This window comes from Tamandua tetradactyla, chromosome 18, assembly GCF_023851605.1.
Source record: "Tamandua tetradactyla isolate mTamTet1 chromosome 18, mTamTet1.pri, whole genome shotgun sequence".
In the NCBI taxonomy this organism is placed as follows: domain Eukaryota; kingdom Metazoa; phylum Chordata; class Mammalia; order Pilosa; family Myrmecophagidae; genus Tamandua; species Tamandua tetradactyla.
The window spans coordinates 63257962-63284189 of NC_135344.1; the positions used below are offsets into that span (position 1 = coordinate 63257962).

The window sequence follows — 26228 nt, forward strand, 5'->3', positions numbered from 1 at the left end:
GCTGGATGTTTTACCGGAGATAAACCTTAGTCTAGCTCTTTGTGTGCCCTAAGGCTCTGGCTTCTTCCAAGGCATTAATGCTCTCGTTTGTTTATTTAGGCAGCATTAAAAAAGGAGTCGGGACAAGGGGCAGGGGAGAGAGCCTTTTATCACATAAATTTCCTCTTTATTAGTAACTATAAAACCCTTAAACAATTTTGAAAGGGCTGTGTGCGTGTGTGTGTTGGAAGAAAAGGGTAAGGAGAAAGCTATGAAATGAATTCTTCTGTAGCCTGAGCAAGGCCTGGGGAGGTGCCAGGTCCAGAAATCACCGCCAGTGGAAAGGGGAGTGGAAGGTTGATTCTTGCAGGCTACAGAAGTCATGAGGATGCAAGTATTGGGGAGCGTGGATAGATGGACTTGTATTTGGGGAGACTTACTAGAGAGAGGCCTTGGAGAGACTGGGCCCAGTCCCCCTCGCTGGCCTGTCTGCCCCAGTCCAGGGCACAGAACGTTTTTCTTGTCTTCTACCCAAATCTGTCCTGAGATATTGTGTGAGGCATCTTCATCATGATACTGTGAAATTCATAAATGCTAGGCATCATAATTATGATGAGGACAATAACTGGAACAATAATTCCAATACCAGCAGGTAAACTTTCCCAAGCACTTCCCGGGGCATGTGTGCGTGACACGTAGTGCCTCCTTTCGTCTTTGCAACACTGAATTGTCCTTCTGTAACATCTGTTTTATAAGTGAGGACCTGGGCCTTGGTGAGGTCAAGTACTCAGCTGTGACATGCCAGGTCAAGGCCTGGGACCCAACCCCACGGACCGCAGGCCATACGCTCTACCCACCGACTGCACCAGCCCTTCTTCCAGTTTGTGCGATGTTTATTATTATATGTCAAATTAAATTAGCCCTCCATTACTGAGACCTCATAATACATTTATGTGTATTCCATTCTGTGGAAAACGAGAAGCACAGTCTGTGCTGTGGTTGGGGGGGCCGAAGCCAGAGCCCTCCGGGGACCGGTGAGGGAGGGAGCCGGCTGGGGCCTGAGCTCCAAGCTAGGGGTCTCCTGACTCAAGCCTTTTCAGGGTCCTGGGTAGCCCCAGCTGTTCACTCTCTTCTTCAATCACATCATCCTTGCTGGAGTCCAGGGAGGAGGGAAAGAGTTTCGTCTTGGGAGAGCTGGCATAGATGGCTGGGCTCTGGCTCAGTCCCTTCCATATGGAGGAAGGCTTAAGACTGAATTTCCTGATGAGTCTAACCCAGACCTTTTTAGCTTTTATGACAGTGCGAAAGCAGACTGATTTTTTTTTTTTTTTTTAGCTCCCCTCTCTCCCTTAATTAAAAAAGATAGTGGAACTCCTGAGTGATGGAAAAGCAGATTTATCTTTGTCGTTAAACATCTTTGCCTGCCACCGGCTGCCAACCTCCGCTGCTCCAACTTCACAGGCTGTCACAATTGTTTTCAGTGTCCTCAGCAGGCAGGTCAGAGGAATCCCCAAGGTGCCAAGTGTGACGTAGCTTCCTCTCCCCAAGGAGAAGGGCAGAGAACGCACTTCATCCCCTCCCACCCCCAGACCTGCAGGCGTTTTGCCCTTGGGGTTCCCTGAGACTCGCCTTCACAGCAGATCCAATATCTTCAAACAGTTCCACCTTGACAATTGGCCACTTCTTTTTTTAAAAGAAATGGCCTCGTTCCAGTTCCTGCCTACATCCTCTAAATCATGCCCTTTACATGGTGGATTTAAAGGGACAGATTGGCCTGTTTGTCTACACACGTAAACAGGTACCTGCACCTGGAAACTTCTTTAAAAACTCTATCTGACAGCTCTACCACCTCTGTCTTCCTCCACTGTCCTGACTCTTACAGATCTGTACCTAGATACCTGCAAGGCTGTCTTGGACCTGAAACACCCACATTTTCTCATCTCCCAGCATGGGGTGGGCAGCAGGCCCAAGAGCATGCTCTGCTGACGCGGTGGTCTCCGGCCATGTGTTCCCCACAGTGCGCCCATCTGGGCTGAGCCTAGGGGAGCCTGGCTTCTATGTCTCCAGCAAACTTAAGGCTCCTTAGGAAGGGTTTTTAATAAATTCTGCTGAATTTGGTGTATTTTGTGGCACAGTTTCACATGCATTAGATGCAAAGCAGGAGTGGAAAGAAGTGAAGTTCGATTTGGTACAGTTTGTTTGTCCTTGGAGCCTTGGGTAGGCTCAGGGGCGAAGGGGCAGCTGGTGGAGGACGAGGCTTTTGGAGACTTCTGTGTCCTCATGTGCTCCACGATATAACGTCAGTTGTTTCAATCTTTGTAGAGCTCAGGTGGCATCTGATTTACAGAAAATCTTCAGACCTGCAGGGGACATTATCCCACTAGCACAGCTTTGTTTTGGGCCCACCTGGACTTCGGTTTTGTAGGTAAGTCATATGCTTGTAGTTCATGATCATACTCTGGCCGGAAGCCCGATGCAGGGTGGGGATGCTGGTGGTGCTATTCTCAAGGAGCACCCCACACTGCCCAGGGACACCTCCAGGGCCAGCAGGCCTTGGCCAGAAGCACCATGCTGTGTGGTTTTAAGTGTCTCATGATTTTTTCTTAGAAATGAGAAAAATTTACTCCACGAAAAGAAAACAGAAAAACGTATCCAGCAGCATAGCAATACGCAACCACAATTTCCCTGCATAGAAACAAGTAACTAGAAGCCAGGAGCTTCAGTCGGAGAGGAGAGTCTAAGGCATAAGATTGTTGAGGAAGACGTTGTAGGGAGTTGAGCAAGAGGTGAAGGGCACTCACTTGTACTCCGGAGATGTCCCATCCAGCCACTTCCATTCATTTTCATGCTCCGAATCCGTGAGGCCAATCCAGTGGCTATCTCTCCCCACTATCTGCTTTTTTATCCATTGCTGAAAAGTAAATTGGTGATGGCTCATTACTAATGAGACAGGTATCAAAGGGATTATTTTTTAGCATTTGGAAAAGAGGATAATTTAAAAGATGGCATTTGGCCCAACATGTACACTGCATTTGCTGCCTTCTTTTTTATTGCACCCTTTTTTTTTTTACATGGGCAGGCACTGGGAATTGAACCTGGGTCTCTGGCATGGCAGGCGATAACTCTGCCTGCTGAGCCAACATGGCCTGCCCTGCACCTGTTCTGTTTTACACCATTTGGGGGACTCTGACATTTTCCTCTTAGTTTATAAGTTTGTTTAAGCAACACCTTTTCTCCTCTGAATCACCCAGGTACCCCCACGACTTCCACCGGGCTCCATTCTCCTTCTACCACCCACCCCTCCCGCGTTCTGATAATGGTAACGGCTGAGTCATTACTGAGCTCTCCCCTGTCCTAGGTACCAGACAAGTGTATTGCTGGCAACAGGTCTTTAGAACCTTACCACAGCCCAGATAACAAAGATAGTGAGTGGCTGAGCTGAGATTTCCCCCAGACTTGTATATTCTAAAGCCCAGGTGCCTGACCTCCATCTTTTGTGTGCTCCTTGTATGGCCAGTTACTGTGGGAAACATCAGGGCTATGTCTGCTGAAGATACTTAGGGAAAAGGATGAAGGCCTCGGAACAGCGTGGGACCAGAGAAGGAGCACTGGCATTGGTGCTTTATGGGCCTTTGTTTCAGTCTTAGCTCTGCATCTGCTTGCCTCATGAGTGAATCACTTACACCTTGCTGGGTCTCAGTTTTCCTATCTGTAAAATGGGGATAATAACACCCATGTTCTAAGGTTGTTGTGATGTTTAAAGGAGAAAATGTCTTGTCCAGTGCCTGGCACACAGTAGGTGCCTGACGAGGGATTATACCATCATCACTGTGTGTGTGGGCTCTGCCCCCACAGCCCTCACTGACCTTCCTGAGCCCCCTGGGCCCACTCGCTTGGTCCCACGCATCTCTCCCACCCTCTGGTGCTCACCCGCAGGGGTGCTCCTGCCCACAGCTGGAGAAGTTATATGTCCCCAGGCTTGATAAACAGGAGGACAAAATATCCATGCCGTGAATGCTTCCAGCTGCTGGATAAACCCCAAATCTCCTATGTTTATGTGAATTATTGAGGTCTTCAGTCTCCAGCTATCATGCAATTTTCAGATGTAAACTTTCCTTAAATTATAGTTTTCTCCAACTGGGTCTGCTGCAAACATACCTGTTCTTCTTTTGTGTTTATGAAAACGAGATGAGAAGACCTGTCTTCACAGAAGAGTTTTGCATCATGAAAAATTTCTTTCTCAATCGAAAAATAGTAGCATTTGTCTGTGAAATTCTTCCAGTGAGGGGGACAGCCTAGGAATGTCAAAATTTGAAAGCACTGATTTAAAAAAATGCAGAAAGCACGATGCCTTTCTTTAGATATGTTCAAGAGGCCAAAGCTATGGCCCAGCTTCCTGCCCATGCAAAGTGCAGCCCCAGCATCCAGGCGCGGTGCCCAAGGCTGGAGTTCACCGATGCGCCTGGTGCCAAGACCAGGGTGGAGAAGCGGGCTACAGAGCCCAGAGCCGTGAGAACCCTGCCGTCTGGAGTGCACCAGGACTGGGTCTCTGTCCCTCTGCATGGGGGCTGGTCTTCACAAAGGCAGTAATAACAGAAACAGCCACCAGAAAGAACAAAAGGCACAGCATGCACAAGTGTCTGGCGTTGTCTGGAATCACATGGAAACTAGACTATTGTTCTAGATGTGAGAGTCTAGACTCAAACACACGCTCCTGAACAGCAACGATAATCTCGATCTCACTAAGGGAGTTGGGGGAATTGAGTTTGAGCCAAAAGAGGGTAAAAGAGGTTTGGTTGCTAACCAGAGTTTTGCCAGAGGTTGAAAAATCAAAGGAATAGAGGCACCACAACACCTTCTCGAAAGGAAATGAAATCTGGGCATCAATAATAGAACCTTCCCGCTGAAGGTGGATGGAGGCAGCTGCGGGGACACTCTATCCCCAAGGCAAAAGGGCACATGGGTCAGGCGGAGGCCAGCCTCAGGCTTTCCTCAAGGAAACATTTGGGGGTGCGTTTATGTCTTCCACGGGCCCAACTTAGCTTTGTAAACAAGTGCTCGAGAACCTGACTGGGCCTCGAGAGAGAAACACAGGGCCCGAGTGCGGCCTGTGGGAGCAGCGGGCCGTGTCTGCCCTGCACGCCAGCTTCATGCCACATCAGACGGCCTCCGGGAGGGGCGGGCCGCAGGCTGGGACCGCCCGAGAGCAGAGCACGGCCCCTCACCCCCGCGTCCCCTGGGGTGGTAAGGAGGGCGCAGACTCACCGTTGGCTTCCGGCACGGTGGTAGGCTCGTTCTGCAGGGCCAGGGGCACTGCGGCCCCAGCTGGGCCTGGGGGGCCAGGGGGACCCTTCGGGCCGGGCATGCCTGGAACCCCGGGAAGGCCCGGCAGCCCCCGGGGCCCAGGCACGCCGGGCTCCCCCACAGTGCCCTGCAGGCCCTGGAAGCCGGGAGGGCCCTGGGGGCCGGGGAGTCCATCCTTGCCAGGGGGTCCTGGGGGTCCTGGGTCTCCACTTGGGCCCTGAGGGCCAGGCTTCCCAGGAGACCCCCGGGAACCTTTGGGGCCCTGTGAGCCTTTGGAGCCTTTCCCTCCGCGCTCTCCAGGGGGGCCGACGGGGCCAATCGGGCCCCTCTCGCCAGCTGGGCCTGGGGGGCCGGGCTCCCCCTTCTCTCCTTTCTGTCCTTTGTTGCCGGTTGGGCCAGGGGGTCCCTGGGATCCTCTGTCACCTTTCGGACCTCTGGGGCCAGGTGGACCTAAAACATAAAATAAAACACGTAAATGGAACAAACACGAAATCCATTGTAAGGGGCAATGTTTGAAGAGCTTATCTTCTTATACAATCTCCAATTTAAAATTATGCAGATATTCAAAATATATACATTAAGGAACCATGACTCTTTTGCCACGCTATTGGGACTGTATGTTTTTCTTAAACAAAAAGGTTTGTTTTATAAGTCTACCCCTCCTACTCTGAGAGTTTAGAATGTATCTTAACAATGCACAACCTCTTAGCATCCCTCTGAGGTCCTAGAGGAAGGTATGTCTGCATGTTGACCCTGGAGCTGCGGGATCCTTGCTAACCTCGGGGTCCCCACAATTACTTGGGGTTCTCTAGCTCCCGGTCACCCTCAGGAAGGCTGTTCGGGCTGGGTTCAGGATTTCTTCCTAATGATTTCCTCTCCTGTTCATTAATTTACAGGTATTTATTCATGACTTATTATAATGAGAAGCACCATGGAAGGGGCCATTGGAGAAAAGAGCTGAATTAGATAAAAATGCAATCCAGTGTCGACAGACACTGACCTGGGAACTCCTCGCTCCACCGAGACTGTTCTCTTCTTCTGCCACATATCACCCTGCCCACCAGTCTCCTCCCTCAGCAGGCGACACTGTTGTCCTTGGGGCTGAGATGCACCCACCCAGGGACCAGGTCATCTGCAGGGAATGCAAGTCTAGGTGGTCAAACTGGGTGGGGCTTGGCAGCCTCTGCAGACAGGTGCCCACACTCACCGGGCCAGGATGCATGAGGGTCAGTATATTTTTTCCAGTTTTTTAGTGTGCTACAAATAGGGAAGGTGGACTGAAGGAAAAAAAATCTGGTGGACTAACTGACTTATTGGCGGGGGTGGGGTGAGGGGTGGGAAACGACATCATCTTTTCTGCCATGGAAGGGAAAAGCAGTTCTCCTTTGAAAAGGCAGAGGGTGGCAGTGGAAGGGATCATCCTATATCATCCCATCAAGAAGCTCACTTAACACAGGATTGCTCTGTTTCCTTTAACTGGAAAAGGCAATGTCAAATATATATATAGAGAGAGACAACCAGAATTTGCACAGTGAATGACAGTTTTCAAAGTACTTTCACATATGTCGTCCCATTTGATCCTTGTCTATGACAAATAGCCCAGATGAGAACACTTAGCGCCAGACAGGCCAAGCTATTGGCCCAAGATTAGTAACTACAAATATACCAAGGAAAGTAAGACTTGATTTCTCCTCTCAGGACACTCATAATGTTGTAGCGGAGCTGGAGCATGAATTCAGGTCTTCTGGGACTGAAATGAATACATCCAGGAAAATGCAGTTCTTAAAAGATGTTAGCCCCCGTATCATAGAGTTTCTGATATCTCACTATTCTACAACTCACTCTTTCCAGAGAAGCAGAAAGCCTTTAAGGTTAGAGAGGAAGGATGGGCAGACTGCCTACTCTGAATTTTCTTTACCCACCCCATCCCTCCCCGCCTCCTGTGCCGGCTGCCCTAAGAACAAAGCAGAAGCAGTTCTTCCCACCTCTGTAGGGGCATCTCCCCATGTCCACTTCCTCGTCTTATGTCTTGACGGATGTCTATCATCCCTTCATACTATCCAGAGCCTCTGGTCTTGCCCATCCAGGGCTCTTTTCCCTTAGCAGAAATCTAGGCTCTGGATTTTGCTTTTTTTTTTTTTTTATTAGGCTAGCCATGTTGCAACGCACTGATTTACTGACAGACCTCTCTACTGAGCTGTAAGAGAGATTCTGCTCATGGTGAGGGATAGCTTCAAAGTGTTCCTATTCGGGTTTCCTGATCCTTAATTGGGAGGCTTTAGGAGACTCGGGGTGAAGAACACTTTCCCTGAACCCATCTCATTTACTTCTGCCCACCAGTCCCTGTTGGCTCCCCTCTATCCTCAGCTCTCCTCGGCTCTGGGTCTGTATTTCCATCTGTTAGTCAGATGGCCCCTTTGCCCTGGGGTGTCCTGTGAGCACCTCCCATCTGGTATGTCTAAAATTGAGTTCAGCCTCCCTCTGTGTCTATGTCCTCCCTCCATCGTCCCTCATCCCACCACGTCATCTCCATCATCTCTTCCCTTTATGTTGCTCCAGATTTTTGCAGTAACCTCTAAACAGATCTTCCACCTCTGATCCCACTCAATCCACTCTGCTCTGCATGTTTCTCACACTTGTCCTGGTCTCCACTTGCTCCACAACCCTCAGCACCAATGCCATCAATCTGACAGCAAGTCCCCCCGTGTGACCTCAGATAAGCTTGTTCTACCCTCCTCTGCCCATGTGCACAACTCTTCTCTTAGGATCTCCTCTGCCTTTATCCATCTGTAGAATTCCTACTTAGCCACCGTGTAATCTTCCCAGGTCATGCCAGATGGAGGGTCCTCCTCCTCCTCTAATCCTTTAGCCCTGTTCGTTCCACTTGGGACTTTTCCCCATCAACCATCAAGTGGTATCTGGCACAGAGTCAACATTCAGGAAGTGTTTACCTAATAAATGGCACCACTGTTACAAAGGTCCAGGGCTCTAATGCCCACTCTTCTGTCCCAAAGAGATCAGGAAAGATTTTGGGACAGGGTGACCTGCCTAGTGTCCCTCACATTACACCTAGAAGTACCTCCACTCTCAGTCTATGCATCGGGTGGAGCCTGGCTGCCCCTGTGGGATAATTATGGGGAGCTCTGTCTTTCCTGAATCCCCAGGAAAGAACTGATCCAGTTCTTTCATCCACACTCTGTTTTTTTCTGTTTTAACAAAAGAGGAGGCTCATTAAAAAGGCTAGGCCACAGAATAAAGATAGGAAAGATAACTTAAAACAAGTTTTATTGTGATAATGTATATAACCAAAATTTTCCACTTTAGCCATTTTAAGTGTATAGTTCGGAGGTATTAATTATATTGACTAAATTGTGCTACCATCACCACCACCCATTACCAAAGCTTTTCCATCACCCAGATGGAAATACTGTACCCAGTAAGGAATAACTCCCATTCCCCTCACTCCCAACCCCTGGTAACCTGTAATCTACTTTGACTCCGTAAATGTAAAAAGCTCCAGAGCCAATATGAGACCTAGACATCTAGAGATACAGAAAGTAAATACCCCCAGGGAAGCTGTTTCAAATTAGAAGTCAAAGACCCCAGCAGATGCCAGTCACATGCCTTCTCAGCTGACAGAGGTGCTTAGGACACATCAGCCTTTCTTGAGTCAAGGTATCTTTCCCTGGATGCCTTAGTTTGGACATTTTTATGGCCTTAGAACTGTAAACTTACAACTTAATGAATTCCCTTTCTAAAAGCCATTCCATTTCTGGTATATTGCATTCCAGCAGCTTTAACAAGCCCAAAAAAGGCGCTAGGAATTTGCTATTTTTTCTTTATAAAAATCACTCATAAAAAGAGATAAGGCCATTTAAATATCAGCAATGGGTGCTCATAGAAAGTAGATTATTAATGCCAAGTGCTTATTTTCCTCCAGGACTCAGGATACAGATATCACTTCTTAGCCTTTGGATGATCTCGGGCATATAGATCTTACTTGGATCTTTTATCAGGTAGCTGTGTAAATGAAAGTACAGTGAAATAAAATAAAAGCCACCCCTAGTATCTCAAAACCTGAAAATTGAAATAAATGGCTCGGGCAACATGAGAAGTAGTAACACTGCATGTGGAATGTCTGTGATGGCTCACACAGGACAGCAAGGGAAGTAGAGATTTGCTTCTAAACTGGCTGAAATTTTAACAAACATCCAGGCTGAGTGGGTGGCTCCCAGGCTCAGGAGTCTGAAATGCCAGGAAACCTGTACAGCTGGTAAGCCAGCATCAGCTCCAGAAATGGCTGAATATGATGGTAACAGAATTCTGCCCAGCTCTATGCTTTTACAGCCAGCAAAATCTACCACCGTGCTCCTCGGACTCTAACTCTGAGGTAAAGTTTCAAACTTTTTTTCCAATGAAACTGCTGGCACCTAAAATAAAGTAGGGAAATGACTTTAATTCTTACTGCCATCCTAAATCTTGGAGATTCAATATTTGAAACAACTAGTGGTAAGGATGGAAAATAGACAATGTAGGAAAAATTCATACAATCTGATGCATTTTTCTTCTCATTTAAAAACCTACCATTTGAATGCATTTATTAAATACCTACAATAGGAAAAAGTTATTCTGCTTCATGAAGGTAAAAAGCAATGTATAAATTAAGAGAAATCAAATAGATATTGACTGAATGATTGCTTGAAAAATAATTGGATTCTTGACCCCAGGTTTAAAGGCAGCTGGGCTTCTGGAGAGCCAGGAAAGGTCCCATCAGGTTGCCCAAAGAGAAGTGTATATTTAAAACCATTTGTTTCTTACCAACTGCCCACAGGCTGGATAATTCTAAAACCTGCTCTCAAGGACTCTGAGACATGGGGTCTTGTCTGGGGAAGTGGAGCTGAGGTTGGCAGTGGGAAGAGCTGAGGCCCCGATCTTATCACAATCTACGCCATCACCTGTCCTTTCATTTTCCCTACTCTTCTCTCAAGGCCCCGCTCAAATATCAATCCCTTATTTAAGCCTTCCCTGACTACTTTTCTGAGAAAAATCTCTCTGCCGTTTCAACCTCCCCAAATGTGCTACCTGTCCCTCTTACATTACGGCAGCAGGCGATATGGTGGAATCATAGTTAGGGTCAGGCTTGGGAACTAGTCAAACCTGAGCTTATTAACACTTGTCTGCCACTGGGAAGGTACCAAAGCTCTCTGTTTCTCGATTCCTGCCCCTGTAAATGGGGAATGCTAATTCCTTAAAGGCAGGTGACAAGTGCCCAGCACTGTGACTGGCTTAAAGCACTCAGTAAATAGTGCCCGAATAAATGAGTGAGAGCCAGCTGGAGGCAGCACTTGAGGCAGACTCATCTCCAGTGGTAGGTACCCAGAAAGTCATCAGGAAGTAATTTTGGACCCAAATAAATCCTAACCCCATCTATCCAACTTTATTCTTTGTACACATAAAGCTCCATTTTGCTTACCACTACAGTGTAGTGGACAGAGCTACTGCAGAAGGAGAATTTCAACAGGAACGATCTTATCTGCATTTGGATATTAATATAATTAACCTGTGCTGGGCACTGCATTAAGTGCCTGATTTACATTATCTCATGACGTTCTCCTAACTCTAAAACGTGGATGCAGGTGAGGAAACTGAGGCACAGAGAGGATGAGGAACCTGATACTCCTATCCGAGCCTGTCTGATTCCAGACACGAATGTCTGTGCCTCTCTCGGAAAAGTATGTGAAAGGGGACCTGGGAAAGTACCCCGGAGGCCCTGACTTCCCCAGCTGGAAGGAAAGGCAGCAGGATGGGAGGTGAACTTCCTCTTCCAGAGTGTGTGTGATGAGGTATGACGTCCTCCCTGCACACAATTAGGATAAAAATCTTTATATTATTTGTAATAAAAAGTAAGGCTTTCTCCAGGGGTGAAAGTTTCCCTGGCAACGTGGGAGAGGTCTCCCAGGGATGAATCCAGACCTGGCACCGTGGGACTGACAATTCCATCCTGACCAAATGGGGCAAAAGAAGTGTAATTAATAAAATATCAGTGGCAGAGAGAGTTCAAACAGAATCAAGAGGCTACTTTGGAGGTTGCTCTTATGCCAGCTTCAGGTAGACCTTGCTACCTATCATGACCTGCCAACCCCCAACCAGGACCATTCCAGCCAATTCTAAAGAACACCTAGAGCAGTATATAAGATTCCACAAGGGTTCCAGGCACTAGAGTAACTTACCAGAAACCTACAATCTCCAGATGGGTCCATGATCCAGATAAGTCCTGAAACCTAGCCCAGCCTCTCCAGATAGTTCCATCTCCCTACCCCATATCAGTGACAGACCCTTCCAATATCAAAAATTTAGAATTGCCATGGCCCAAATAACCCCAGTGAGAGGTATGGAAAGATCAAAGGTGATGGTGAAATTATACACAGAAGATAGGACTTAACAAATGAATATGAATGCTGAATCATTAAAGTGATATCTCTTTTAGTCTCCAGGATTTTAGAGCAGCTAGAAATAAAAATCTAAAATTGTGAAATTATAACCCATGTCAAAGTCTGAAATATGTTCTACAACTAATTGTGGTGCTGTGCTTGGAAATTTATAGCTTTTTGTATATATGTTATTGTTCACACTAAAAGAAGGGGAAAAAATCAATTGTGATGATAAAGTATTTAAGCCCTCTAGCCTCCTATGTTCTGGAGCAGCTAGAAAGAAAAATATGAGAGGATTGTATGGTTGCCCATGACAAACTCTGGGATCTGTCCTGTATCCACTTTTTCAAGAGTGCTTTGAAAACTACTGCTTTTTTATTCCTTTGCTTTGTGTATATGTTATACCATACAACAACAAAAGCTTAAAAGAAAAAAAGTAAGGCTTTCTAAATAAGGTTGCTGATTTATAGATGCAGAGGTAACTGTTGCAAGGATTTGACATGTTTTGTAATACCCGTTTTTATATTACTGTCTAGTTTCAGTGCCATCAGTCAGCTTCAGCTTTCCCTTTTGTTTTTTTAGCTTTCACTCTTTAATGAGGTAAATGTCTTAGGTTGAACTGGCCTGTAAGCATTAGGATTCATTAAAAGCGAGAAAACAAGAATTTCCCAGAAAGCATCAAGAGTATTTTAACCTTGCAGCCAGCCCAACGTAAGGCAACTTTAATCCAGTCCTGCTCCATCTTGCTTTATCCCATCTTTTCCTTGTCCTCAGGGATGAGCTCTGTACATACAAAAAGGTGAAAAGCCCTAGAGATGAAGAAACGTGGAAGACACACTTGCATTCAGGAATAGAGTTCCTCCCCTTGGTCTCTTGTTCCCTTGGGGCAGTTGGGGTTGACTGATTGGAAAGAGGTGACTTGGCTGGCTTACGAAGTCCCTCCAATCAACCCACAGCAAGTGCAACCAGGCCAGGGATACATGTAATGCGGGAAAGCATATGCAAAAAAGAAAATATCCTTCAGACACCAAGCTCTGAGGTGTTTCAGAAACACTGAGTGAGAAACCTAATTTTAATAGACATCTCCAGCTTGTCTGAACGGGATAGTTCTGCATTCCTCTCCCTTCCCCGCCTCCCCAGGTTGGCCCCACCATCCACTGAGATGGTCCCCCATTACTTCTCTCTCCCTCACTCCCCATGGGCAGTCAGTCAGCAAATCCTGTTAATGGGCCTCAGCCAGCCGTACGCACCAATCCCTTCATCCCCCAGCATTCAGTGCCTGTCCACACCCTGACACACACACAGGTGCCTCTAGGCTGTCCCTTTGGATCCAGGACACTTTGGGTAGGGCAGTCTGGGTCCTGGGCACCAAACATGATCAAGAAGCAGGAGGTGTAGGCTCTTGATTCCAGCTCCTACATACTCCTGCTGAACCCATCCATGGCTCATCTTTGCTGCTTTCCACGTTCTTTCCATATCAGGTCACCTGTTATAGGTCCAAAGCCCCTTACTGGGTTCGCTGCCTCCCTTTTTGCTCTCCTGTAATCCACTCTCCCCACCAGGGCCCAGGGAGACCTCTTAAAGTATAAATCTGGTCACAGCACCTCCCTGCTCCATGTCTCCCCATCATACCTGGACTAAAATCCAACCTCCCTGACCTTATGAGGGAGATGCAGTTCCCAGTTTCAATTCAAAGCCCAGGGTCACCAGCACAGGCTTTGCATTCAGACAGCTTAGCCTTAAATCCCACTTAGCTCCTTATCATTTGTGTAAACTTGAGCAAGATACCTCAACCCCTCTAAACTTTTGCTTCCTCTTGTATAAACAGAGGATGAAATTATAAGTACCTGCCTCACAGAGCTACTGTCAGGATTCAGAGATGGGCTGTGGAAAGTGCTGTGTACATGCACACTCGATAAATATTAACTAAAAAAAATAGGACCCCCTAGTGTAACTCCCAAAGATTCTTGCCCTTATGTAATCCTTTCCCCTTGAGTGTGGTCAGAACTGTGACTTGCTTCTAACCAAAGGAGGATGGCAGAAGGGAGAGGATGTCACTCCCCTGATTAGGCAACATGATATAAGGCTCCATCTTGGCATACTGGAGAGACTTCCTAGCTCATGAGGCAGGAAGCAGCTGTCATCTGTGAGACAGTCATATGGCAACGGACTGCGGATGGCCTCCAGGAGCTGAGGGCACTCCCCAGCTGACAGCCAGAAAGAAAACAAGGACCTCAATCCTACAGCCACAGGGAGATGGATTCTGCCAACAACGCAAGGGAACCAGAAATGGATCATTCCCTAACTGAGCTTCTGATGAGCCACAGTCCCAGCCAACACCTGTACTGCAGCTTGGCGAGACCCTGAGTAGAGGACCCAGCCAAGCCGGATCAGGCTTCTGATGTACAAACTTTGAGATAATTGATCAACAAGTGTTAGTTTAAGCTGATAAATATGTGATAATGTGTTATGTGATAGAAAACTTAGCCAATAAATCTACCTAACTGTTCTGCAATCCAGCACCAATGTCTTCAACTTGTTCTTAAGGGAACCACTACCAAATGCCTTTCTTTTCTCTTACTTTAAGTAATCTAACAAGTCCAATAAACCCCTTGCCCTTGACAGTGGGCTGGACTTAGTGACCTGTTTATAAAGAACTAAACAAGGCAGAAATGATGGTAAGCGGCTCCTGAGGCCAGGTCACAAAAGGCCCCGGGGCTTCTTCCCGGCCCCCTCTCTTGGATCACCTGCTTGGGAGGCAGGCAGCTGCCTCACTGTGAAGACGCTCAAACAATTCCTCCTTGAGGAACTGAGGCCTCCTGCCAAGAGCTGTGTGAATGACCCATTGCGGGAACAAACCCTTCAGCCCCAGTTAAGTTTTCAGATGACTGTAGCCTCGGCCGATTACTTGACTGCAACCTCATGATAGATTCTGAGCCAGAACCGTCCAGCTAAGCCACTCCTGAATACCTGAGTCACAGAAACCACGAGATAGCAAATACTTATCGCTTTATGCTGCCAGGATTTAGGGTAATTTGTTAGGCAGCAATAGATAACTAATACAAACATCAAGTCAGAATTTTCACTTACCTTGTAGTATTGTAAAATTCTTGATGAGCTGACCATGCTTGGAGTCCACCAGCTTCATTTCTTCCATAATCACTGATAAGTTGGCCACTTCAGTGTCCAGTCGCGACCTCATCATATCTTGCTGTATCCTGAGAGAAACAGAATCCAAACGGATGTTGGCCAATGTGTTATTTAAGGAGGTCAGATCATCCGTGTGTTTGGTAAGGGTATCCGTGCAAGTGGTCCTGACTTCATTCAGATTGCTGGTCAGCGTCCGCAGGTGGTGGGCTGTGTAACTGATATTGCTGATGATGTTCACGATATCTGTCTCAAAGAGCTGGAAGCGCTCCTCCAGTTGGCTGAACTTGACGGCCGTCCTATTCTCCGCATCCTTGTGCAAGTCCTGCAGGTCTTTCAGGTTCTGCTCGTTGGCTTGTGAGATACTGGTGATGTTGTCCATCTGACCTGTGAATGAGCTGAGCTGGCTGTTCATATCCTCCAGGGTGTCGTTGTTGGCTTTGGCCAAGGCAGAGTTGTTGGCAGCCAGCGTCTGCAAGCTCTGCACTTTCTCCTTAAGCCAGTCAGTGTCCTTCTTGGCTTGGAGGAAAACCTGCTGCAAATTTTGGAAGTCGTTCTTGATTCGCTGGATGGCCTGGCTTGTGTCGTCCACAGACCGCTGCAGGTTAGTGATCAGGTTCCTCTGCTGCACCTGGGTCAGGTTCAGGTTGTTGAGGTTCATAATGACCACGTTATGCGAGTACATTTGGTTCTGCAGATTGCCCTGGAGCACGCTGGTGTCCTGCTGCAGATTAGTGACGTAGCCATTATAGGCCTGGAGGGTTTTGTTTACAGTGGTGATGAGGAAAGAATTATTCTCCAAAGTTTCTTTCAGTTGACTCTGCCTGTCCACTAGTGCATCCCCACTCGCCTGCAACTTCTCCAGTGTATCTCTGTTCTTGGTGGTTTTTTCTGTAATCTCACGAAGTTGTTGACGAAGATCCAGGATATCTGATCTGAAGGTGGAGAGTTCTGAGTTGGTGCTTATAGCTTTCTTCCCAGTTTGGTCCCCTGGAATAAGAAATGCTCGTTACTTAAAACGACAGTATGAAGTTTTCATGGAAGATCAAATATTCCCAAGAGACTAACCTTGTACACACTCAATTTCAGATATAAAACTTGTGGTATATGCAGTCTGCGTTGCATTAGTAAAATCTACATATCTATTAAAACCAGTTCCTGGAGAATTGTAAAGGTTATTTGGTACCAGGTCTGATAAAGTTGGGTGAACAACTTTCTCAAAGGGAGAGGGACAGGTGTTAAGAAGGAAATTTCTTTTTAAATTCAAAAATCAAGGAGTCAGGCTAGAATGTTTTATCTGGTATTATTTTCTACAATTTTATGCAATTTAAAATGTTGTAAACAGGAACTTACTGAGCATTTTATAAAAGAGCTGTGAATAAAGGGTATTGTGTTACTTTCAGATCAGGATTGATCTTCAGATTTTATTTGGCACCTTCACATTTTTTAGGGAGGAATTCAACTCCAAAACTCCAAACTCCAGCTTTAGAAGTTTGAATTAAATCACGAGGAAGGACTCAACACACAACATAAAAATTTAATGTCCTTCTGGGTAAATGTGAGTATATAGCAAGGTGATTCTAAACGGCTGTGGTTATTTATACAAAGTCAAGTCAGGAGATTCAACTAAATGGTTTACTTTCATTGCAGATTACCTAATTTTTTCAGGTCACTTTCCACTGCTGTGAGTTTATCATCGTAGGTTTGGCGAGATGTCTCCATGCCACCTGTAACATTGTCCATTTTCTCTACAACTGAAATTTGGAAAACAATACATTAATACAGATACCTGCTCATATATTATTTTCAGTTTCAAGACAAGAGATCATTTCATTACACAACAAAGGAAACATAAAAAAACAAATAGAATATAATTTGAATCAAAAATGGGAAAAAATCCATCCTTTTAGCAAATAACTTATTTTTTTTAAGTAGTAGTTTATTTGGTTGAGAATTCTACATTAACTGTTCTTATTATTCCATAATGCCTTGGATGTTTTAGAAACTGTCTGGAACTAATTTTTAAATTTTTATATATTATAGAAGTCATGAATCTGTATTACGATTTCCTATTAATTTCCACATGTGGAGGCCTGGAACACTGTTATCGTTTATAAAATGTGTCACACATCAGCCTCACTAACATTCCTGGCAGGTGGGACTCACTTACCTAGAAGGTGATTCCATGGCAAAGAGCATCTAGCTGACATGTGCACACAAAGACACTGTAGAAGGGGTTCAAAGTTACGAGAGCTCTTCACTCTGCCATGAGTTTCACCACCAAGGTCTGAATATGTGATTTGTCTAGTGATTACTGAATTTTTACTTTATAAATTTCCAAGAAGAGTGCCTAAGTGATGCTTCCCAACCATGGCTCTCCAAGATACATAACAAGAGTTATTGTTTTTGTTTTGTTCTTAGCTTTTTGATTGCACATGATAGGGAAAGCTAGTGATGTTGTGTTACATACGGTTTCTGTTCATATTCATTCTCAGTGGTTCTCTATGACTATGAATTCAAATTTATCTTTCTCAAAAGTCTCTTAGAAGGCATTTCTCTGGATGTTGTTCCTCTAGCAGTTTGGGATCAAGTCTGACTGTCCTTTCTGGCAACTCCAAGTTTTGTTTTGATTTTTAAATAATTATATTTTTTAGTGTGATGATGCTTTGTCTATTAATTATGATCCAATGGGATCAAGTTTATTTTATTCATCAAGTGCTCTACTCATGTATGATTGTGTGAGAAGATTCTCCTGGCTCCTATTAGGAAGAAGGAACTTCCCACATGTTTGCAGGAACCAGAGTAAATGGGATCTGTGGATCCTGGCACCTTCCCTGGAGAAGCTTACTACATTTTCCCTCAGACTTTTATGATTTGGTTATAATGAAATATGTGCACTGCACCAAATGTTCTTTTTCATCTGAGCCTTCCCATATGTTCTTCCCCTCCATCTAGAATGTTCTTCCCTGGCCTCTTCACCAAGCCAAGTCCAACTTGATCTTCAAGACTCAGCTTGTCATTTCCTGTGGGAAACTTTGGCTAAGGTACAGCTTCACAGAATTTTCTTAGTGAGTCATCAGTCCCTTATTTTAGGACTTTCTACACTGTATCACCGGAGCTTATCTGTTTACCCTACAGGACTATACGACCCCTTAGGGCAGGAAAATTAATATTCAGTTTTATCCCCACATCATAAGCTCATTGTGTAGCATCTAGGTGTTCAACAAATATCTGTTTAATAGCTAAATAAATTAATAAATAAGAATCTCCTGGCTGCTGAGGCCTGTGAAAAATTGGCTGAGCTGGAGGTTAGACAAACAAACATACAAAACAACCAACTCAGGGAATCCTGAGTTTCGGCAAGTATGACATTGATAAGAGTAACTATTTTTTTAAATCACTCCATAGACACAGACACATAGTTATAATAATCAGCATCTCAAGGTGATTTGATAATCACGGACACCCTAAATTCCTGGAAACGGTGAAAAATAAAATGTTTCATCTGCATTTTAGCAAAAAAAGCCAAATTAAAAAAAAAAAGGAGTGTTTACAAGTTTAGATTCAGTTTTGATCCTCAAATCAAAACACATGCCTTACTCTGTCCTCAAACCACATGGTGGATCTAAGTCCAGCCCTTCTTTTCTGGAAGCCAAAGAAACCTCTAAAATGCTGACAGTCATTTTCTACCCTCTCTAATTTTTCTTCTATTTTCGTTTCAAAAACAACAAACTGTCATGGACAGCTAATTCAGGTACTGTGTTGAGTAAAAGGAATAAACACATACATTTTACAATTTTAAAACCTGTTAACTTTCTCTTTGTTGTAGCAAGGAAACTAGTTGCCCTCCCCATAAGTGCTAATGAACCAGTCACATGCATTGAGGCGTGTGTCTGCCTAAAAATAGGATCTTGGTGGCAAGCTCCAAACTTCAGGGTTGCAAAAATGATGACTTTCCTCCTACATATAAATAGAAGACTGACTGAGATCCAGAACTAACATTTGTTGTAAAAGCAAACAGTGGTTTTTGGTCCTAAACTTATTAGTACCAATTCTTGGTCAGGAAAACAGTGGCAGAGACAGCCAATCATACTTTAGAAACTCCCAGTCTATAAATGTAGGCTCAGTTTGTAGACCAAACGCATATGAGGAAATAAACATGAAACACAAAAGGGTTACACCCCTAGATTGAGAGCTGTCTAATTCTTGAGAGAAAAGTTTTTCTTCAGAATATTGATATTTTAGGAATTATACCTGAAGAGTTGTCTCTCTTTAAGTACCCGAAGTCATATTTTTTAGGATAATCTGGCAATAATGACCTTTTCTATAAAAGCACTTTGGTATCATCCCTTGGTCGAGCCACTAGCCTCCTCTTCCCTGGTCTTACTTCCACCCATCTTTAAAGCCCACTCTGAGTCTCACCTCCCCATCATACTAAACCTTCCTTGATGTTCTGATTCTATGCCACATCAACTGAGACTTTATTTGAATAATAATAGCCTCTTTATTGATCACCTACTCCTTGCAGGGCACATTACACCAACACTGCACTTAATCTTTACCACTCTTATTTTACAGATGAAGAAACTGAAGTTCAGAGATGTTCCGTAACCTGCCCAGAGCCAACACAGCTTATAAGTGACTAAGCTAGGGTGTCAGGCCAGGAGATCAACTTCCAAACCCATGCTCTCTCCATACACCACACTGGCTCTCATTTAGTATTTCTCTGTTGTACATCTGATTTCCTCCAATAAAAATCTTTTGAGTGAAGGGTTTATGACTTTTTTATCTTCTCTTTAAAGTTGTCATCATCAGTTGCTTCCTAAGTATCTACCAAGTATGTGGTATAATGAGAGCTCTTACTTGTTGCTCGTGAACATTTGCAGCAGCCTGGTGATGGTTCTGAGGGAAGAATTCAGCCCTTCATTTGCACTCAGAACTACCCAGTAACACCAGTTATGCTCCTCTGGAATTCAAAAAAGGCATTTCTGCCTTGAAATCTATTTGAGATTTTATTAAACAACAACAACAACAACAAAACCTAGGAGATCTGGTCATAAGTGTCATCCTGGAGAATTCTAATAAGAGCCATCCAGTGGGATGTAAGACCCATCTCCAGTAAGGCAGGCATTCTGGGACTAGGAATGCTGAATTAAAAGGGATGCTTATTGAGAAAGATTTTTCTTTTTTTCTTTATCCTAATTGTATAATAGGCAGGGAAACAGAATGAGATTTTCCTGAAATCTTATTTCAGGAAACTGAACTTAAGAGATGACTACTGCCATAGGTGCTCCATGGATAATGATGAAAAGGCCAGGGTAGAGGATGCACTGAGCCGTAATGGTCCAAGAACAGACTTTCTGCAGAGTGGTTTACGTGTCTTCTGGTCATAGCCTCTGTAGAGACCCTGTCTGTGTGACCAGGCAATTCTCTGGCTTGTTAAAAATTTCTCTAGAAGGAACTTAGTAATATCCTAACTTGTAGCTGGGTGATGGCGTAAAAGGAGAACAGTTTGGCAGAAAACAGTATAGAATTGATTTTTGCCAGTTCTGATAAAGGAGATTTATCAGAAATTCCTCTATTTCATTCCCTTTCAACCTCTCCTTCAGGGAAGCACCTTAATGCACTTCCTTAACTGAATATTAGTTTTTCTTTTTTTTATGGAAAGAATTTCTCTAGACTTCAAAGAGAGATGTATGAAAGGAAAACTGGCTCTTATCTTCTGCCTTTTACAATTCTGGGTCACCACAATCTTATCAGCAAGAAAGAGGAATCGCTATACAAGTAAAGAAAAAACACGTCTGGGAAATATCAGCATTTTTGTTCAGGAAGACAGTTTGGAAACCAAAATTATATGTTATATTATCTTCTTTCTGTCAGCAGAGGCCAGAGGGATGGGGCCACTGAAGGAGGGGACAAGAGGGATAAGACTTTCATCTTGCCTCCACTTGTACTTGCTCTCTCAATATCTTTTCTCCTTTTCCCTGGTGAGATTATATCCACAGAGCAGGTCAAACCAATTCCCAGGATGTTAGATTTCGAAATGAGGCTTTGAGGGGCAGCAATTACCTAAGATTGCCTTGGCAGAAACCAGCCCTAACCTGTAATTCATCCATCCATCCGTCCGTCCATCCGTCCACCTGCCCATCCATCCATCCACCCACCCGCCCATCCATCCATCCACCCAACCATCCATTCACTTACCCACCCACCCACCCATCCATGCATCCACCTACCCACCCACCCACCCACCCATCCATCCATCCATCCACCTATCCACCCATTCACCCATGCATCCATCCTTCCATTAATTCATTCAATAAACTTCACTGGGCATCTCTTAAGTACCATGAGGCTAAGTGCTGGTGAAAGAAGAAATAAAAGATAGTCTCTTATAGTTTAGTGGGTAAGACAGAAAACCTATTGGCCATAATGGTATAGTGTAACAGGGGCTGGGGCAAATAAAGGGTGTGATGGGGACAAATAGGAGGACCCCCACTCGGCTTTCCAGGGCTTCCTTGGGACATGTGTCTCAGAGAGACACAAAAGGCAAGGAGTCATTCAGGTGGACAGCAGAGAAAAGGTGCTCCAGTCCAATGGTCCACTACATGCAGAACATGTCAGAGCTAAATGGAGGAAACATCTGTACTTTAGAAACAACCAAAAAAATTGAAAACAAAACAAAACAAACCACAGCCTTCTCCTTTTGGATCCTTTTGTATAATTCTGAAGGCATAATGATCCTAGACATCTCTTAGCTGACGTGAAAATGTCAGGATATCACACAGTAGCACGTATTCAAACAACTTTACTTATTTCAACTTCAGACTACTCCTGTCTTTCAGTAGTAAATGTTTACTTTCATGATATCACAAGTACTGAGCTCTAAAGATACTTGTTAAATGGCTATTTGATTTCGAACTTCTCCTTTATGTTGGCTCACTAGGAAAAGTCAGGGAAAAGTGATCAAGGACCCAAATAACTTAGTAGAGGAAGAAAGCCAGGCTGAATTACCTGGCACTTATAAAACCTGCCTTTTCCTAAGGAGGTTCCCAGTTCTAGCCTCTGCCCAGCCCCAGTCATGATTTAGCAGCTTCACTTAATTTCTTATTCTTTACGTCGCTTCATCTAAAAACTTAAGAGATCCTAGGTTAGTATAATGTCTCACAAGTGGATAAAATGACCTACCTGGTAACTTTCCAAATTCTCTTTCCCCAAATTCAGCAGTCACAAAATTACACAATACATATTATTTTAAACATGTTTTGTCATTCTAATGGCTTGAGCTCTATGGGTGCCATTATGTTGAAGGAAGAAAGGAAGAGAGAAATACAACAACTACCTATAGGACAGCTGGTCCAATTATATCACCTTTGCTCACCCCAATCACCTTGAAAAGTGGCATTATTATTCCCACTTTCCAGATAAGAAATCAGAAATTCAACGAGGTTATGATTCACACCCAGGTTACAGGGGGCATGTAGCGGGCATAGCGTGGTGCCTTAATATCCACAATTTTTTACAAATGGCAGAATCACGGATTGAAGTTGGACCATCTGGCTCTAAAACCCTTTGGTTCAATACAGTACAATTCCTCAGGGAGCCACAAAACACTGTTCAAGTATATGCAAGAAGAGAGGTGGGGAATTACAAGTTGGAGAGAAATCACTTTGAATCTTTCTCTTCTTCCATCACATCTCTGGGCCAAGGAACAGAGAAGGGGTATGTGTGGGAATTCTCCACTGTTAAGCTGAGAGCCTGAGGCAAGGCAGCTGGGTGTGGGGTGCTTAGGGAAGGTTTTAAACATCAGGAGACTAAGCCTGTCTCATGGCAGAAACCAGATGAACGTGTCCATCACCTTCGCCTTCGCGAAGGTTCCCATGGCTATTTTATATAAAAGGGTTTAAGTAGTTTGTAGTTCTAAATCATGACACCGTCTACATGTGGTGTCTGGAAAGAGTGTAGGGAGTGGGGCCAGGTGGGGCTACCGTGTCTCAAAGTCTGGAGGAGGCAAAAATCTTCCAATTACCTTAAATCAAACAAGATGAAAGAATGCCTAATGTCCTATAAAATATATTTGAGGTAGCTGTGCTGTCTCTGTGTTTAATTTCTAGAGGGCAATATGCTTATGGAGTTGCATAAACAGGAGTGACTGCAGTGACGTTGAAGAGGAAAAGAGGAATTAGCTGGCAACAGCCTGGATCGAAGCAAGTCGTATCTCTGGAGATCTTGTTTTGCTTATCCTCTGTCAATGTAGTTTTCCTGTGTGCTGGCTCCTGAGTTTCCATTGGGCTTCTTTAGAAGATCAGACAAAACAAGATGGAGGAAGAGGGAGCAGCTGGAAATGGGTAGGAAAAAGCAATGTAGAGGAAAAACCTTTGTAACGCACAGAGGACTGCTATCACTCTTGAAAAAGGAATCAAAAGAAATGACTACTTTTTCCCTTTCAGATTCCATGGCTACAAGAGGCTCAAGAGAGAGATAGCTCTTAAGATGTTACTAAGTTTTGCATCAAGTTATATTAGTGAAAAACATCATATGTGCAAAAATGTTTTCTTATGCTTCAATGAACCAAGGGCAGTTTGCTATTTGGAAGGTAAAAGGAAAGAATTACTCACCTTTGTATCCCAAAATGGCTACTGTGATTGTTAGCAAGGCACACAAAATGTATAATAATATGATAGAAAACTTCAGTGCCCAGTTATTCTTACATTTGGTACATTGTGTTCCTTCCTGAATACCTGTAAAAAGAAGTTAAACTTTAATAATGGCAACCAAGAATATCATTTCAAAGAGTATCTTTTTTTGTATTTTGGTTCAAGTATTATGATTAAGAATAATTTTTACATGTGCCTTACTATTCTAGGAGTAGTATTTTAAAATTAAACAAACTCATCACTTAAGGAATACAAGCAATTTAAATATTACTATGTTGTTATCACTGTCTTCAGTTAGGCTTGAAAATAGCACATCTTTGTTTCATTGAATAAGAGTCTTAAATTCCATATGGTAATTACAATGATAATTTCAATGAAAACCTCTAAATAACAAAATAGTTAAAATACGCAAATCTGCTTGTTTTAACCAATAACAGGACCTATAGTACTTTAAATATTGCCACAGAGTGACTTGTCCCTTGATATTTGTTTCAGTGTGCTGGAGCTAGTTTCCACTGGCTCGTGTGAAATTGGGCCCTGGAGGGAGTATTTACACCATGGAAATTGACCGGAAAAAAAAAATCATGCCTTTTTGTCTATCCTGGAGAGCTGGTTTACCAGCAAGCCACTAGTTGACAGGTACTTATACATATCTTGCACCTAGAGCAGAAAATATGGGTACTTTTTTATTAAAATGCTCAGTATATATTCATTACTTTACATTACATACATACAGAAAACAGATAGTAACCCTATTTAAATTAGCACAGTGGTTTGAACAACAACTAGGGAACAAACAGTAAAATGAGACATTTTTGATGAGAGGAGGTAAATTTTTACTGCTTACAGTTTAGCTTTTTGGAAAGCATCCTAGTCTAAGTGGAAAACCACCATCGCTTCTGCAAGTGACTTCAGAAACTAATCCACGGAAAGGGAACTTTTCTTGTGATTGATTAGAAACACAGAAGTCAAAGACTGTGGACATTTTAATGTGAAAATCATATTGTAAGGAGTATCAGGAGCATCCTTGTTTCCTGATCTGTTTTCCGATGTGCGTCTTACTAATAGCGTCCCCAAGGAACAGCAGCACAAAAAGGACTGATCTCCAATAATTGTGCTCAATAACTTTTGATGGGTAAGTCCCAAGGATTAAGCCACAGCTGAAGCCTCTCTACTTTGGTTTGTATTTTTCTTTCTTCAGTGAAAAGAGTTCAACTGTGCTTAATGCAAAATGATGAGAGAAACAGCATGCAATCATAACTCAAATTGAACTTTAGGGTTCAGTCAATCCCTCTTGTATTCTAGGCTACGGACAGAGAGGAGAAAGTTCAGTTTGTTTCTTTCAGGATTTAGAAACATACATAGTTCTCAAGCTTTGGGGAACTTCAGAATCACCTGAAGGACTTGTTAAAACACAGCATTTCCAATTCAGAAGGTCTAGGGAGAGGCCTGAGAATCTGGATTCTAACAAGATCCCAGGTGAGGTTGATGGACGCTTTAGAACAGTGCTTCTCAATCTTTAAAATGCTTCCAAATCATTTGGGGAATTTTGTTAAAATACAGGGTCTGATTCAGTAGATGTGATGGTTAATTTTATGTGTCAGTTTGACTAAGTTATGGTGTCTGCTTCTTTGGGTCAAACATTGGTCTAACTGTTGGTGTGGAGCATTTAATAGATGGGATTTGCAGCTACAAGCGGTGACCTTAAGTAAAGAGATGACCCTCCACGAAGTGGGTGGGCCTCATCCAATCAGTTGGAGGTCTCAAAAGGGAGAGTTGAGGGTTCGGGAGGGCAAAAGAATTTCTGCTCAAGGCTTCAACATTGAATCGTGCTGGAATTTCCAGCTTATCAGCTTCCTCTGGGGAATTTGGGCTCAGGACTTCAACATCAACTTTACCAGAGTTTCTAGGCCATGGCCTGCCCTATAAAGTTTGGACTCGACAGCCCCCATACTTGCAAGAGCCCATTCTTTATAATATATCATTCTGGGTTAAAACTGTGACCAATACAGTAGGTCTGAGGAAGGAACTACTAAGATGCTGCATTACTCACAAGGTTCAGGCAATACCTGATCTGGGGACCCTACCTTGAGAAGCAAGAGTTTAGTTTAGAAGATTGCCATGTTGGATCAACCTTTGGTTAGCAAATTCCTTTAAGGTGAGGCTGTAAAATGAATCATTGATCAAACAGACCTAGAATAAATCAGCTTCTCTGCATCATAATTTTCCCATTTCTTTTTATTTCTTTTCCCTTCTGTCTTCTTTAATAGCCACCTCCATGTCTCTGCAACACATTTCATGTCCAAAATTGATCTCAGTATCAGCCCTGCCAAACCAGATCTCCAACTTCCACCCCACGTTCTTACTTCCATACAACTGAAAGAGGGCTACAATCCCACTCCCTAAGGCTGGTAGCTTCAGAGACTAACTGAATTCTTCTCCTATGCTTATTCTCCAATTCAGTCAGTTACCAGGCCCTGTTAACCTTCCTTTTGGATATTGTTTTTATTGTGAGCCTCATCATCTGTGGTTCACTGATTTCCATTCATTGCCTACCCTGTGCTAGGTTCTGAGCTAGGTACTCTATACCCAGAGTCTTTTATCCATACAGTAACCCTGAGGTTATGCAAGGAGGCATGGTGGAGAGATGGAATGGCATCTCCTACACGCCTCAGCCAGGAGTCCAACCCAGGTCTGTCCAACTCCAAAT

At 44.0% G+C, this 26228-nt stretch overlaps 2 protein-coding genes across 6 annotated transcripts in view; one reads left to right on the forward strand and one right to left on the reverse strand.

The window, feature by feature from the left end:
* The window catches only part of LOC143662270 (uncharacterized), a 53892-nt gene extending 34261 nt beyond the window's left edge, over window positions 1–19631 (forward strand). For 3 of the 4 annotated variants that reach the window (XR_013165243.1, XM_077135850.1, XM_077135852.1), the window contains 3 exons: window positions 2302–2404; window positions 17817–17905; window positions 19440–19631. Coding sequence is in view for 3 of the 4 variants with exons in the window: in XM_077135850.1 (XP_076991965.1) it covers window positions 2302–2404 (103 nt within the window). In the remaining variant the exon portion in view is untranslated. Of the gene's footprint in view, window positions 1–2301; window positions 2405–6179; window positions 6510–17816; window positions 17906–19439 lie in introns of all 4 variants that reach the window. The other variant, XM_077135851.1, reaches the window with a different exon arrangement.
* Window positions 1–26228, reverse strand: part of COLEC12 (collectin subfamily member 12) — a 182906-nt gene that overhangs the window by 7798 nt on the left and 148880 nt on the right. For both annotated transcript variants that reach the window (XM_077135845.1, XM_077135844.1), the window contains exons 3-8: window positions 23480–23602; window positions 16517–16615; window positions 14805–15851; window positions 5245–5733; window positions 4138–4274; window positions 2781–2890 (exon numbers count right to left, since the gene is read on the reverse strand). In XM_077135845.1, coding sequence (XP_076991960.1) covers window positions 2781–2890; window positions 4138–4274; window positions 5245–5733; window positions 14805–15851; window positions 16517–16615; window positions 23480–23602 — 2005 coding nt within the window. The remainder of the gene's footprint in view (window positions 1–2780; window positions 2891–4137; window positions 4275–5244; window positions 5734–14804; window positions 15852–16516; window positions 16616–23479; window positions 23603–26228) is intronic.